Source organism: Gallinula chloropus (genome assembly GCF_964237585.1).
Source record: "Gallinula chloropus genome assembly, chromosome: 5".
NCBI lineage: Eukaryota > Metazoa > Chordata > Aves > Gruiformes > Rallidae > Gallinula > Gallinula chloropus.
Window position 1 is genome coordinate 37017832 of NC_140090.1, and position 15344 is coordinate 37033175.

The 15344-nt window shown below is 48.2% G+C and overlaps 2 protein-coding genes across 2 annotated transcripts in view; both read right to left on the reverse strand.

Annotated features, from left to right (window-relative positions):
• Nucleotides 1-449: 449 nt before the first annotated feature.
• Nucleotides 450-3183, reverse strand: RPE (ribulose-5-phosphate-3-epimerase; the record flags this gene model as incomplete). Its single annotated transcript, XM_084265270.1, has 6 exons — nucleotides 450-1007; nucleotides 1419-1505; nucleotides 2186-2320; nucleotides 2612-2751; nucleotides 2876-2955; nucleotides 3062-3183. The coding sequence occupies 6 exons, from the start codon at nucleotides 3181-3183 to the stop codon at nucleotides 885-887; spliced, it is 687 nt and encodes a 228-aa protein (XP_084121396.1). The 3' UTR covers nucleotides 450-884.
• A 3271-nt stretch (nucleotides 3184-6454) lies between these two features.
• The window catches only part of UNC80 (unc-80 homolog, NALCN channel complex subunit), a gene marked incomplete at both ends in the record, with an annotated part of 128707 nt that continues 119817 nt past the window's right edge, over nucleotides 6455-15344 (reverse strand). Inside the window, 4 exons of the mRNA XM_084264990.1 lie at nucleotides 6455-6718; nucleotides 7525-7742; nucleotides 8890-9001; nucleotides 9573-9654. Coding sequence (XP_084121116.1) covers nucleotides 6455-6718; nucleotides 7525-7742; nucleotides 8890-9001; nucleotides 9573-9654 — 676 coding nt within the window. The remainder of the gene's footprint in view (nucleotides 6719-7524; nucleotides 7743-8889; nucleotides 9002-9572; nucleotides 9655-15344) is intronic.

The following is a 15344-nucleotide window of genomic DNA, read 5'->3' on the forward strand; positions in this document are numbered from 1 at the left end:
CCTTTCAGGCCTGCTTTCAGTAGCACGGAAAGCCACACTGCCAAATCCTGTACATCACTACTCTGCACTTTATTCAGGCACCTGCACAAACTGAGGAGGCTGTGGGTCAAGTAAAGGGTTGGTTTGGGTTTTTTTAATGAACTGTAGGGTTGCAAAGCACCAGTTCTTCTGTGGAATCCCATCACTTGCAGGAGTTTTAGACACACCTTAACTGGCTATTGGAAAGCTGAATGAGAAGAGACTGGACCAGGTAAAAAAACTGCACTGACTTAAGTTTGATATTTGCCCCCATAAGTCAAGTACCTCTATGCAGTAAAAGCAAAGGATACAAACATACATTTCTATCATCCCTGGGGGTTATTTTAGCGCTCAGCAATGGCATTTTTCCCAAACATAACCACCCCAACCACTCATTCTGGGGTTTTTTTAACAGTCAGCTTAAAGGAGACTTACCACAGCAAGGGAAGAGTGTTTAATGCAGATACTGGAAAAGTTTTGTAGGAATGCACAGATCAAATGACAAAGTACAGAGAGCAGAAGGCAGTTTGATTAGAGTCTTCCACAAGAGATTGCACGGTGTGATGCCACACTCTTCTAGCAAGCAAACACTGACTGTTTAGTTCAATCCAGTCAGCGTTAGAGGTTGTGCCATAAAATTAGCCTCCACAGAATCAAGAAACAGGTTCAAACCATTACATTTCCAACCCTGAAAGACAACCAGAACGTTTTCCTCTGCCGCTTGCTTCATCGCAGCGCAGGAATGATTCCCCTGTTCAGCAGCAACAAGTTTCTGTAATTCGTGTTCGTCCAGTGCTCCCTCAGGCATGAGAAACAAGGGTTCCCCTGCACACACAGAGCCTTCTTGAACAGCGCTTGGGTAGGTCTCACCGATCCAGAGAGCGCTTTTGAGCTGCTTCTGAACACACGTTCCTTAGAAGATTGATCACAGATCTCGGATCTGCGCTCTTCATAATAGCACTGCCAGATACAATCATATTTGCGCCTGCCTGAAAGAATTAAACACCCGCTCAGTAACACGGAACAGCCACCGCTTTCCTCACTGTACAGGTGAATTCCGGGCTGGTGGGCAAACACATGCTGCGCATGGGACATGAGTAACATAACCTCTAACTGCAACCACTGACCAATTCTTCCTTCCCCAAATCTGTTGTTTCTCCATCATTGCTCCTACACCAACATCCAAGAATAAAACCACCTCTCTAGTTCAGGGCAGGCTGCAGTAGCCACTATTAAAAAAAAGGCCTAAGATTTGACCTCAAGCAGAGTTTGATACAGGGTGTGCTTCCCTGCCCCCTCTGAAGCTAACCATCAAAATGCAACTCCTATGCTTCACTTCCCGCAGGATGGCGAAGCCTCTTAGCACAGTGACAGAACACTGCTCTGCTTCAGCCTCTTACCTCTGCGCACTTATGGATGGTGTCAGGTCCAACTCCTCCATCCACTTCGATATCCAATGAGGGAAACTGTGTCCTCAGCCATTGGACCTGAGCAGCAGCATAAGAAGGTCATCAGTCAGTTGCTGCAGTTACGTACAGCTTCCCACACAGACATGGTTTAGTCACTTTCCTGCCACACTGATAATTCATGGAATCATAGAGGTTGGAAGGGACCTCCAAAGAACACTGGTCCAACCCCCCTGCCAAAGTAGAGTCCCTAGAACAGGTCACACAGAGAAGCATCCAGACGGGTCTTGAATGAGAAGGAGACTCCACATCCCCCTGGGCAGCCTGTCCCAGGGCTCTGTCACCCTCACCATGAAGAAGTTCTTCCATATATTGGTGCAGAACTTCCTGTGCTCCATAACTTGAGGTCATCGTCCCTTGTCCTGTCCCCACAGACCAATGAGAAGAGGCCAGCCATTTCCCCCTGTATCCCACACTTGAGATATTTATAACCACTAATCAGATCCCCTCTCAGTCTTCTTAAGGCTGAACAGCCCCATTTCATTCAGCCTTTCCTCGTAGGGGAGATGCTCCAGGCCCTTAATCATCCCCATAGCCTTTCACTGGCCTCGTTCTAGGAGATCCCTGTCTTTTCTATACTAGGGAGCCCGGAACTGGATACAATGCTCCAGGTAGGGCCTGAGCTTGATTAGCTTAAGGCCTGAGCCTAATTAGCTTTAAACTCAATAAATAAGAAAAAAAAAAAGAGAAACTCGGCTTACCTTTGGCATCATGTCTTCCATAAACTTCTGCCCTCCAAATCCAGGTTCAACTGTCATCACCAAAGCCATGTCTATCTGGTTGGCCCATGGTGCCAAGTGTTCAACCGTAGTGCAGGGCTTGATTGCCAATCCCACCTGTGGAGAGGCAAGAGAAATCCGAGTGCACCTCAGGGTGACAGAAACGCAGCAAGGCTGGTGCAGACCTCTACACATGCCCATGCACATGCTGTAAGCACAGCCTGCCTTAAAGAGTCCCAATTTTCTCTAAAACCAAAGCCTGGCTTTGCACACGTCTTTAGCACTGCACACTGCGACCCCTGACCGGCCTGCGCAGCTGGGCGCGCCATCCATCCACCCATCGCTGGCAGCAATGGCGGCTGGTGAAGCCAAGCAGCAATGCGCTACTGGAAGCTACGCTCTGCTCACCTTCATCCCGTTCTCCCGAATGTCTTTTATCAGCGCCCCGGGGTTGTCAGTGGCTTCTAGATGGAAGGTGTACTGGTTGGCACCTGCGACGGCCATCGGCTTCACCCACTGCTCGGGCCTGGCCACCATCATGTGCATGTCTGCGAGGGGGGAGCCGAGCCAAGAGCCGTGAGCCAGCGCCAGCAGCTCCCGGGGCCGCAGCCCACCCCCCCCCCCCCCCCCCCCTCCCCCCCCCCCCCCGCTCCCTCGGTGCCGGCCCCTTACCGAAGAAGGGCTCCTGGCCCAGCTGCTTGCGCAGACTCTCCACGACCGGGTGGCCGAAGGTGATGTTCGGGACGAAGTGTCTTGGGGCCGAAGAGAGAGAGAGACAGACCCGCCCGCCCGCAGGTTACACCGGGGCGGGCCGCCCCCACTCCCCCCACCCCGGCCCCGCGCCTCCCCGGCCGTTACCCGTCCATTACATCCAGGTGGAGGTAGTCGGCGCCGCAGTCCAACATGCGGCTGCACTCGGCGCCCAGCGCCGCCAGGTCGCTGTTGAGGATGGACGGCCCGATTCTGCACCCCGACGCCATCGCTGCCGCCCGGCGCACCGCGCATGCGCTACCGCGCGGCCTGCCGGGACTGGCGAGTGCCGCCGCTCCGCCCCTCCCTCCCACCCCCGCGGCGCTTTCCGCCATCTTCCTCGGGGACTGAGAAGGGCCTGGGGAGGGATTCTGGGGTTGCTGCGGGCACCTGCGGGGATGGGGTGCCACCTGACCGCCTCAAGAAGGAAGGCAGCTTGGGGGGGGGGGGGGGGGGGGGTGGCTTCTGCTCTCCCGAAGCTGTTTCCCGGGCGCCCCTGGGCTTGCTCCCCACAGGGAGGGGCGCGGCCCGCCCGGCTGCCGCTGACTGGGTGCCCTCTGAAGGGCGGCCTCTGTACCCGGCCCTGGAGCCTCGGCCAGGGACACCGACGCGGAGACAGTCGCGCGGGAGAGGCTGAAACACAAGCACTCCGTCCTTTTTCCGTCACACTTTTCTGTATTTAGCCTTTGCGTGGATCGCTGAGGCGAAGTGACCGACCGCGGCGGCCGGGGCCCGAGCATAAGGCCTCTCTCTGAGCAGCAGCGTTTGCTTTCGCGGCAGAAGCACAGCGGTTCTGTTACAGAGACACTGGAGGAAAGCACGAAGCCAGCTAAACACCGTATGCACCTTACCAGCACAGCACTAAGCGCCACCGAGACGAAGGTAAAAGACATGAGGGAACAGGCTGCCTGCCCTGCCTGGCTGTGCCACCATCTAACCATCAGCCAACAAAATCAAAGGCGCCTGCCTTTGGTTAAATGGAATAAAATGGTTAAACCTGGATAAAATGGAATTGAGGGTTAACATCACTCATGAGCTGCATTGGTTTCTAGCAGGGGAGACAGTAAAAAGGCATTTTAGTCCTTGCTATGGCTTACTACTGCAGATTCACCGGGGACAGAGGGAAACCCAAATGGAAACAGTTACTACATACACTGAATTAAGTAAATCACAGTTGTTTTGTCACTGTTAGAGCGGAGTAACATGGTGAGGCATCTACTTTTCCTTGAGGAAGGTGCTTCTCGTTTTCCACAGAAATGGTCACTATAAAATGCACCATGAGTTCTGTATGAGTTGTGTCCAGCTGCTCACTTCACTCATCTGCAACCCCCGCCAGTAACCCAGCCTACCTTGGGATTTGAAAGTGAAGCTGTGAGGTTTCTTTCCCCTCTTATTTGTGTGCCACTATTAATAATAAAACAGCATCTGGAATTTAGAAATCCTTTGAGCATCCTCCAAGCTAGGAGCTCATCCCAAGCAGTCTCCTACAGGTAGCTGGTGCTGGCTCCAGCGTGCTGTGGAGATAAAAAGTGGTACAGCGTGTTTAGTCAGCAGCAGAATAAGTTTGTCATTCAGGACACGCATTGAGCAGTGTATCAAGACACTGCCACCTTCACCTAACCACCTCACACTATAGTTGCCTTTTCAGCCCTGCTTTTCCCCAGAATTGCTGAGAGCCTCCATCTCACCAACGCTCTACACCCATGAGCCTGGGAGAAGGATGGCTTTTGCTCCTCAGAGGTTTAACGCACACGAGTCCCCTCCTCACACTGGCCTACAAATCTGAGTGAATTACCAGGCGGCACAGCCTGAAGGCTCTGTGAGCTTCAGCAGGCTGAAACCGGCCGTCAAGTATAGGGTTTGTTTTCCATGCACCAGTAAAAGCTGCATGCTGCGCTACAGCAGCAAGGCAGTTGGTCATATGGCAGAATTTTAAACCGCTATTTCAGACCTGTTGGGGACAGAGAGATACGAGCTCTTTCTCTGGAGAGGGACAGGAGGCTAGCATGCTCTCTCTCCTCAGTAGGCTGTTCTGTCACGCACACATCCAAATTACAAGCCCTTGGGAGCCAAACTGGTAATTAGCACATTTTTTACAGACTCTCGGGATGACCTAAAACATCTGCCTCTGCACAGTAATGCCGTGCCTGTAAACTCTAGTCCTACTAAGGTAAGCTGGGAAAGGCAGTGTACGATTCCCAGAGCGCAGGGTAACTCTGGGCGTTGCTTACGATGTCATGGCTTGTTTCACGGCTGTTCCGCGGTTTGTCTGTAAGCAGCTAATGGCTAAATTCAGATTTCAGTGTAAGTCCGTGATGCTGCAGCACAGCCTGCGATTCAGCCGTGACTTCAGCTGGTCCCTCATGGGGATCTCCACCTACGGATAAATGTCACGTGTGTGTGTATATATATATATATATGTATGTATATGTATATATAATCTCTATAATACTTGCATCCATGAACGGTATGTACATAAAATGGAACCTTTTTAAATATAATCTCAGCATGCCAAAAATAGATTCTTTCATCGAGTTTCTGCCTTGCAATATCCATCTTCTGTTTACAATGTACATATATATTTATATATAGAGAGAGAAACATGAAAATACCATATATAAATATTTGCTTTAAATCCCTATATCTAAGTACATATGACAGCATCAGCGGAGCAGTTGCTAGGTACCGGGAGGTCCATGCATTCCAGATGTGGTTTCTGGAGGGGGTGTTTTTTTCAAGCTGTGGTGCTAAATTACAGGGTACATTTCAGCAGGACAGCATGGGCTGTTCGTATCGCCTGCAGAGACCACTCATCCCCTGCCCACCTGTATCTGTGCAGCACGTACGGTGCGTACTGCAATGGTTTTACAGAGCAAATATTTTTGTAGCACAAGTGTAGTATCTTAAGGAGTGGAATGAAACCAGCAGGTAAAAGTAAACTCAGCTGAAGTCTGCAGTGCCAAAAAAACCCACCAAACCCAGCCTAAAAATGTCTCCTTGCTTCACAGTGCTTATCACTGCTCTGCAAGTTAGAAACAATCGTCCCAGGCTTGTGAAAATCAAGCTTTAGGTTGGTTTTCACTGCCAGCACCAAGGTGTAGGAGCCCTGGATTCAGAAACTAACTAGCCCTACTCTGAAAAACACTACAAAAATAAATCTTGGGCACAATCTCCGAAGAGGTTTCTCTTCTCTGCCTCACGCAGCCCAACAGCCCATCTGCCCAGTGAGGTGCCCATCACAGTACTGGCTGCCAGACCACGGTTGTGTGGACCACACAGCCGACCCTGAGAATTCTGTACAGATTCTCCGTTCCTACAGTCTTGCCCTAAAGTACGTTTCACATGCGGCAATGTGCCAGTCTATAGCAACTGGCTGTTTGCTATTTTCTGCTTTGGGACAATAAAGTGCTCTTGTTTTAATTAGTTACTTGGTACACTAGGGAACTCGAAGGAGAAGGTACACTTTCTCTTCCTCCTCCCACTGCTGCACTTCCCCAAGAGTTAAACGTGAGATTCATCTAGGTCAACATCAGTCTCCCCAAGCTCCACATGCGTGAAGCTGTAGTGGGTGGCCAGCAAGGGGTTCTCCATCCCATTGTCCTCACTGATGTGAAGGACAGTGTCCCCGTGCTGCAACAAGCTGGTGGTCTCGAGGCCAGCGTAGTCCTCAGTGTCAGAGAGCTGCGTGGGTGGGGTACTTCGTGCCGTTGTGGGCCGGGACTCCAAGCCCTCCTCGTTTTCATTCTCAGCAGAGAGTGCCTCGCTCTGCAATTGAGGGGAGCCAGTGGTCAGGCTCAGAGACAGTGGGAAGGAGGGGAGAAGACGGGGGACAGCACAGACATTCAGAAAAACCTTTTACTGCAAAGGGGCGGGCGCTGCAGATCGTAAATCCCTAAAGTTTTGCCCTACTGACAGTATGTCATTGCCAGTAAATCAAATTTGTAGCAATGATCAGAGAGGTTATCTGATTTCAGTCAGATACTGACCCTCTTCATTTCTTCTCGTTTGGCATATTCTCAAGACAAGTGTCTGTCACTTGTTCGTGACAAAGGCCATAACCCCCAAAAGGCACTAGACAGCTGGGCATATGAATGGGGTCTCAATGTCACCGATGTGCTGAAGGGCTGACTGAGAATGTCCCTGCACTACCCTCCGTGGTATCCACGCAGAAAAATACTGGGGAAGTGATTTCTTTTGGGACGTGACACTTTTGCTAAAAGAGCCCGGAGGTTTTGAGGGAGTCCTTCCTTAAGGACGCATTTCTCAGGGAGCGAGCTGTAAAACCCTGCTGGTGAAAACCTGCAGGTCCAGAGGAGCTCCTGTATGTGATGGGAAGATGCAGGAAATATATCTGCAAATTAAGAATCATTGCACAGATCTAGAAGCGAAGGGTTTGCAGAAGTAGAGGGAGACAGACAGCAAACTCGGCCTAAAGAATAACAAAGGGTTTGCTGTCTCCACTCACCCGCCAGCTTTCATTACAGTGCTGCAGCACACCAGGCATTTCCCTATAAACTTGCCTTGATGAAGCAGTGGGGAGGCACACGTGATAAAACCCTCAGTCACGTTACCTGGCTGGTGGTCTGGCTGTGGAGATCAGCCACAATGATGGCAGGTGAGGAGGTCAGCGCAGGTTTACTGAGTGGTTCCTGCTTGCCGGTCGCCTGGGGGCTGCTGCAGCTACAGCCCTGCTGCTGCTGGGGTGCTGCTGGAGCCGACAGGTCCCCTGGAGAGGCTGTTGTTGTCTCAGGCTGGGTTTCAGTGAAAGTCACTGACCGCTTCTGCTCCACTGAAAAAAAGCCCAGAAACTTTGAGCATTAAGATGCTACAATTTGGGAAGGAACACATGACAAGAAACAAAGAGAATCCCTGGAGTTTTTACAATTAAGACAGGATTCACTCCATCCTTATAAGCTAACTGGAGTCTAATCTAAAAGCCTTTTTCCCTAGGCTTCCATTAAAGCCACAGCAAAAGTTGGGGATCTCCTCAAGACTGGTCACCCTACCTGTCATTGTCATGATTTCGTGAGATAAATGACACCCATAATATCTTTCCATCCCAGAATAATAATATATGGAATGCAATTCCTGTGTGAGTTAGGCATTTCTGCCATCAACTAAAAAAGGAAAACAGAGATGCAAATATACAAGGGAATTTTACCCAAGGTTTTACAGGAAACCTGAGAAAAGAAAGAGGGCAGCTGACCACCCCCATTCCTGCAGACTTGAGTCCACTGTCCAGGAGTAAAGACTGAAACTTAACAGTAAAACTGATATCTGTGCTCCTGCTCTGACTTTGAGTCAACTTCTATGTTACACATCTCCAGCAGCACTGCCACCTGAGCAGTCCTGGCTGAGTGGTTAGAAACCCAGGAAGACCTTTGCTCTTCCAGGTGTCTCCTCCAAAGGTAACTGCTCACTTCAGGTGGTACAGAATAGAGCAAACCCACCTGCCTGGCCGTGCTGACTCCTGGAAACATAAGGCATGGACTACAACACACCTCTTGTCGTTTGCACATATGACCCTCAAAGCTCTGCAAACAATGGGAAGCTTACAAATTATGGGAAATCTCCTTCCTGCTACTCTCAATAGCAGCTTCAAAACTTGCCCATCTAGAGGTTTGAGACAAGGCAGCCTGAACAGAGGACACCTCTCCCCTAAGTTCTCCACCTCTTTAGGAGACTTGTTAGTTCACTGTCCATGTCCTGTTTCACCTTCAAAGTCTTTGGAGAAACAATGGAAATGTTCTGAGGGGCTGATTTTCTGAGAGGATATCCACTTCCTAGGAAGCAGGGTGAAGCTGCCAGGCCTTCACTTTAGTATAGGCTACTAACAACATACGAACTTCTCCATGAAGCTCAAGCAACACCACGGTATTTTCTCCAAAAATTTTCACTCAAAGGTGAAGTGCTCTGGAAACGCAGCAGTGCCCTACCGCTGGGTTTCGGCTTCGGCTGGATGCTCCGGCGCGTGGTTGAAAGTCGAGCTCCGTGACGGCTGCGAGGTTCCGTCTGAGTTTTCTGACGTGACAGCAGCGGGCGTCGAAGCTAAACATTGGATGAAAGAGTTAGGCTGAGGTATGTTCACCTGTTACACGCCTTCCCCTCCCTCTGTAAGGAGGGCAGAGCATCATTGTCTGTTCCTCTGAGGGGTGTGTCAGGCTTCACAGCCACGACGTGTGCTACGGCTGCTGCTAACTCAACAGACTGCACCAGCGCATCACAAATTATGCAGAAGGGACACATCACATCCGCAAATCATTTCAAAATAGACACAGCCAAGAAAACAGAAACCAAATCAGGAGGAGAGGAGGTTTGTCCACTCACAGAATCACAGAACTGTAGGGGTTGGAAGGGACCTCGAGAGATCATCGGGTCCAACCCCCCTGCCAAAGCAGCTCCCTAGCTCATATTGCACAGATAGGCATCCAGACGGGTCTTGAATATCTCCAGTGAATGAGACTCCACCACCTCCCTGGGCAGCCTATTCCAGTGCTCTGTCACCCTCACTGTGTAAAAGTTCTTCCGCATGTTGGTGCAGAACTTCCTGTGCTACAACTTGCAGCCATTGCCCCTTGTCCTGTCACCACAGACTACTGAAAAGGGGCTGTGTTCTCACCTGCCGCAGGCCTCTCTTCCGCCCCAGGGGCTGCTGGAGAAGAAGGTTCTGCTGTCCCGGCTCACTCTGCACGCTCGCCACCCTGTTAGATGTTGACAGCATTAGGCCAAGCAGAGAAGCGCCCTGTATAACTAGTCTGTGTCCTGGCACTTGTGACTAAAATAAATAAATCAACCAACCAACCAACCACTAATGGCACGGTCACTTCAAAGAGCAGTACTGTCTTTGAAGGATGGCAGGGGAGGAAACATGTGTCTCGTAGGTTGTGGCTTCTGGGGCTTAGGAAGGGGTGGGAGGTGGAGTCATGGCATTCAGGACTTGGCCACGCACAGGTAGCATCCAAATACAAATAACTGCAGATTTCAGTTTTCAGTCATTGATTGATGCATCCCATTGAGCAACACTTGCTTCTCTGCATCCTTTGCCACATCAATAAAGGCAAGAATATCAACTCCCTAGCGCAAAAGCCTACTTGTTTGCTTTTACTCTTTCAAGGACAATGTTGTAAAAGCCCCGTTTTTATTCCTTTTTTTTTGTTTTTTTCCTCCCAAATCGACTCCACAGCCTCATCACAATTTTGTCATCTGGTTTTAATTCCGATTTAAGTCAACAAACAAAAAACAAACACAAAGTGACAAAGGATCCATTCACATAATGGATGCATGAGTTATGTGAACAAGGCCCCACACTCAACACTTGCAGCCTTACGTCTGTTTGTGGCTAACAAACAAAAAAAGACAAGTAAATGTAATTTTTTATATATATATACATATATAAACACAGCTTTTTAGTTTTTAATATCTTGGCACAAGATATCTGAAGTATCTGCAGTAAAAGAATCTTCAGCAATAAACACACTTGGCTACGTACCACCTCATCCTACGTTCAACTGACCATTTCACCTACTGGATGTACGAGTCCAACCCTCCCTCCTTTTCATCAGAGCCCTGTATTCCTCCAAACAGTTGGAAACCGGTCAGGTAGCAGACAGTGGTCACAAAACATTCTAGCTGAATGAACTGTGTCTGAGAGACATGTGGTTACAATAGCAACTAACGTTTAAGATGGATGCCTTTTAAATCAGGCAGCTGCTTCATTGGGACAGACTGGAATCCAGTGAGCCACACGGCCTATTTTAGCAACTTCCAGCTATATCTGGTTTGCGTTGCTGGAGATTCAGTATTACAACCCATTTTGCCTTTGGTCTGCATTAATCTAAAGGAAAACCATACTCTTTTCTCTAGATGTTCTTGGATCTCCTAGGAGGAGCTCAGTGCCACCAACAGAGCAAAGGTTTACCGCCTGGCCTTACAGGAGCAGGGGAAGAAGACAAACCTAAGGACCTGGTCAGACAGGCATGGAGGATGTCTGTGGACAGGCTTAAAAAGTTCTGTCTCCTGAACAGCTCATTTCCTCGCCTTGGCACAAGTTACTGCCCATGGAAGTTTGGTGGAACAGAACATGAGAGCTTCCTGGTCTCTGCTTCAGGTCAAACTTTGGTTACCTGACCTGAAAGTCCTACTCCTTTCCTCCCTTATCAGTTTAAACTAAAGCCAGACTTTGCACTAAACCATATGTGTGTCTTCCTACCAGCTCTGCTGGGGAGACAGTAGGCGACTTCAAGGAGAGAGACATCCTAAGACCCTGAAGCTGTTTCTCTTCCAATTGTCTGATCACAGCCTAGCAATGCTAGGCATGCCCTCGGCAATCTGACACAGCTGCAGTGGTTTGGAAAAAAAGGATAAGCTGCTGCAAGCTCGAAGCCAGAACAAACAAGATATATTTGAGTCCCCTTCTACCTCAGACAGCTCTTCCAAATGAGATCACCAGTCTCTGGAACATATTTTCCAGCTTTTACGTAAAGCAGTGACATGATTTACATACAAAGCATCCTAAACTTCATGCAAGCACCCGCCTATGAATAAGCAGAGTCCTCAAAGTCCCTTCCTGTTATTAGGACTCTGTTCTTGACCCAAACAATGACTGCAGCACATATGACTGGTAGGTCCAGTAGCAACATATCATTCCTTATTAACACAAAGAGTCTGCGCTTAAATTAGTCTTTACATTTACGATCCAGACTACCTGTGGTTACAGCTTGTAGAATTTTCTTTCTGTTTCTAGGACTACATAAAACCTTCCTCCTCTGGATTTTGAGATGTTTTTAGAGTAGTTACCAGTATGTGATTAATTCAGGAATCAGCTGGAGAAGGTCTCGAAAAATAATTTTCCATTGAACTGGCTTTTGAGAATACTGCTGCAATTTCTGATGGAGGAGCAGTAACTCTTTAGTTCTGTGAGTGAGGAGACACAAAAGTCCATAGCAGGAAGACTGATATTCAGTACAAAACACGGCTCACAGTGGTGAGACAAACTAATTTCTCATGCATCATGAGAACACTGTTGAAAAAGTTGTTAGAGAAAAGGAGCACTTGGACAGTACGAAGGCACGGAGGCTACACATGGGAAGAAGAATGATTCCCATGGAGTAATCTGGGTGCTGAAGACAAACGATAAGTGGGCAAAAGAAAGGCTGGACTTTGTGTCTTCCTTCTGGAGTCTGGGATTTTAAGCCTGGTTTATATCATAAGTGAAATTAGTTTAGTGAGCTGGTGGATGTTTTATTTCCAGTACTGAATCATTACATAAATGGGTATAATTTGGGATGACCTTAATGAGCTGAAATTGCAGATATCTGTTGCAGGCAAATGGTGGGCCCAAGAGCAGCCTTGTTTTGTAAAGCTGGCTGCAGACAGCACAGTCTCGCTGTGGCTGTCTTTTCATCTTTTGCCCCCAAATTCTGAAGAAGGGAAGGAGGAGAGGGCGACTCGTAAAGACCATGAATTTCAGATGAGTGACTGAATTTTCAGCTATAACCCTTCACTTTGCAATGGTCTGTGAGGGTTTCTTTTCCCATCAAACAGCACTACTGATCTTCCTCCTGTGAAAATCAGCATGGCAGGCAGGCTGACGACTCCATTATAGCCCCCCGTCCCACCCAGCTTTTCTGTCTCTCTTGTTTACCCAACCTGACCAGCTGGCAGAACGTTTCCCTCCTCTGGCACTGTGATCAATAAGAAGGGATTTTGTGCCATACCTAAGCCAGATTTATTTGGGAGCAACGAAAGAGAAGGTTTTTTTCCTGCCCGACACAAAGATGCTCTGTCGCTTTCTGAGTATCTCTGTCAGGGGTTTTATCTTCACAACAGCATTGCTCCCGTTGCATAGTCAGGGCAGAGACAGGTGAGCAAGAGATCAAACCAACCCAACTCCGTGGAAACATGTTGCCAGCACTACAAGAAATGACAGCCCCCCCAGCCACACGGTGGGGGCTAAAAGAAACGCTGTCAGGTTGGCAATTATAAGAAGTGATGCTCATCAATTACTAGAAACCATGCAGCCAAGGGGAAAAAAATAAAAAAGAATGAGGAAGGAAACAAAACAGAGATGGAGGAAGCAAGGTGCTTAAACGTCTGTTAGAAGATGTACATGCTCACCACACCATTATGGTACAACGTGCAGACCATGTGTCCTGAGACACCTGAATGAGAGGGTTAGTCGACAAAGGCCAGCAGAGAATGGGTTAAAACGGAGCTGAACTCCAGCTCCTGTATGCCCCAACACATCCTAGCCCACTTAGGGTTAGATCTGCTACCCCTGCCCCAGCAATGTGAATTCACTCTGATTTTCCCTATTAGGCACCATAAAAGTTAAGACAGGAGTAATGACAAACCTTAAAGGGGAATGTGTTTGTGGGACAGATTTTCATGACAGCAACTTCCCACTCTTCTCCCTCTCTGATTCGGGAGAGCATCCTCTCCTCTCAGATTATAACCACAAGAAATCACAATACTGGACACATATGCTCCTCAGCCCTGTCCATTTACTTCTGAGCACTTAAACACTTCCTTTCCTTTTCCTGTCTTCCCTGCTTTTCTACATGGCTGGCTCTAATTGCCACAGAATAAAGGGAAACCAACTTTATCCTGTGTTTGTTGCTATTTGTTTTATTTATTTAAAACTCCTACCATCCATAAGGATCTAGTCTCAATATGATTTATATCAGTTATGACTAAACATCAGCTTTTGAAATCAGAGGGCAATCCTGAACAGTTTGTGTCATTGTGCTCTAGCCAAAATCAAAGTTACCTGAGAAAAACTCAAGCCTGCTTTATTCTAAACTACTGTTACTGAATGTAGCAACACACTAATTCTGCCCCATGATACCCAAAGCACAAAAAAGCTCCTACAGCATCTGCTTTATTACTTCTATCCTTTAGAGAAGCATTCCAGTCTGCACATTTGAAACGTCTTTGCTTCCTCGCAGAACCCCAACCGAGCCTTTCATAAACTGCACTATTTCCCCGTCTTCATGCTTTAAGTGTTAGTGCCTGCTCCTTGAAAAGAACAAGAAACCTGAACAGAATGGACTCCATTAACCTTTCTGCCTAATGAAATGTCTGTACCACAGAGCAGGGCGGAGGACAGTGTCCTGGGCCCTAGTGAAAATCAGTGTGACAGAAATAAGTAGGAATTCACTGTGAAGCTGATTAAATTTCAAGGTTCAAAATCAATTACTGCATTTGAACTCATCTGTTGGCTTAGCTGTCTCATATTCCTCAGCCCCCTCCCGCCCCCCGCAGTTATTGGGAGTGGCAAGATCACAAGATCAAAACATTTCAGATTCAACACGGGTGCAACCTGGTTATCAGGTCATTATGGCTTTAACTCTGATACGGGCCTTTCTCTGTCACCCTCCTCAACTGCAGGGAGGTTGTAGCTCTACTAAAGGGACAACACTTAACTTCTTTGGTTGAATGACCTCTCCTTAGGCCCCAAACCACGCTCAGGTGACCATGCAATTCATTTTGCTATACCACAAAACCAGATGAAAATATTCCTGGCCTCTGCCAACAGGCCGATGTGTTTTATTAATGGCACTCCTACAGTAGGACCAATTAGAGATTGATTTGCCACAGCACGATTCATGCACACAAAGGACACCATGAATCATGGGATGGTCTCAGTAACACCACCAATGACAAACTCCCCATTTGTCAAGCAACAATAATGAACGAACAAACAAAGCAGCCTATCCCCACCCTGAAAAGCCACTAGTGGCATCTAAAATCAAGGTGTCAAAATCAAAACCATTCACACAAACACCTCTCAACGTATCCACACCTTCAGCCGGCGTGGTAGAGTAATGGAATTGTGTGTTACCCTCTGTGCTGCCAATATAAGGGGCCATCTTAGTCTGGAAGGACACAGATACTCCTGGGACTAATGACAGCTTTCCGACCTTGAGAGGGTGGGTTGAGAGGTGCAAGTGCAGCAGCAGGACAGTAAGGATGATTAACACAACTGAGCTGGCTGCTAAAGGTGCAGACCTCCCTTCTAAGCTCACTTCTGACCCATCTGACCGGCACAGCCCTAACGGTGTTTGCCCACAAACTCCCTGTCCGTGGGTAATAAGGAACAGCTAGACCCCAACTCTGGCACCGACAGGGCGATTTTATCTCTGTATTAAGGGTGTTCACCTGCAAGCTTCCCCCAGTGTCATCTGAACATGAGAACACTTCACAAAAATAGTGAGAACTGCTGTAAAGCATCCAGAGAGAACTATATTCCACAGGCCTTACCATCATTAGTTTTATTAGTGAATGCTGAAGGACACAGCTTGATATCATTATTAAGTCTTTTGTGGTGACAGCACTGTGAGATGAATGGAAAAAACAGATGTCTCTCTTTTGTATAAGCCTCCAGACTAAT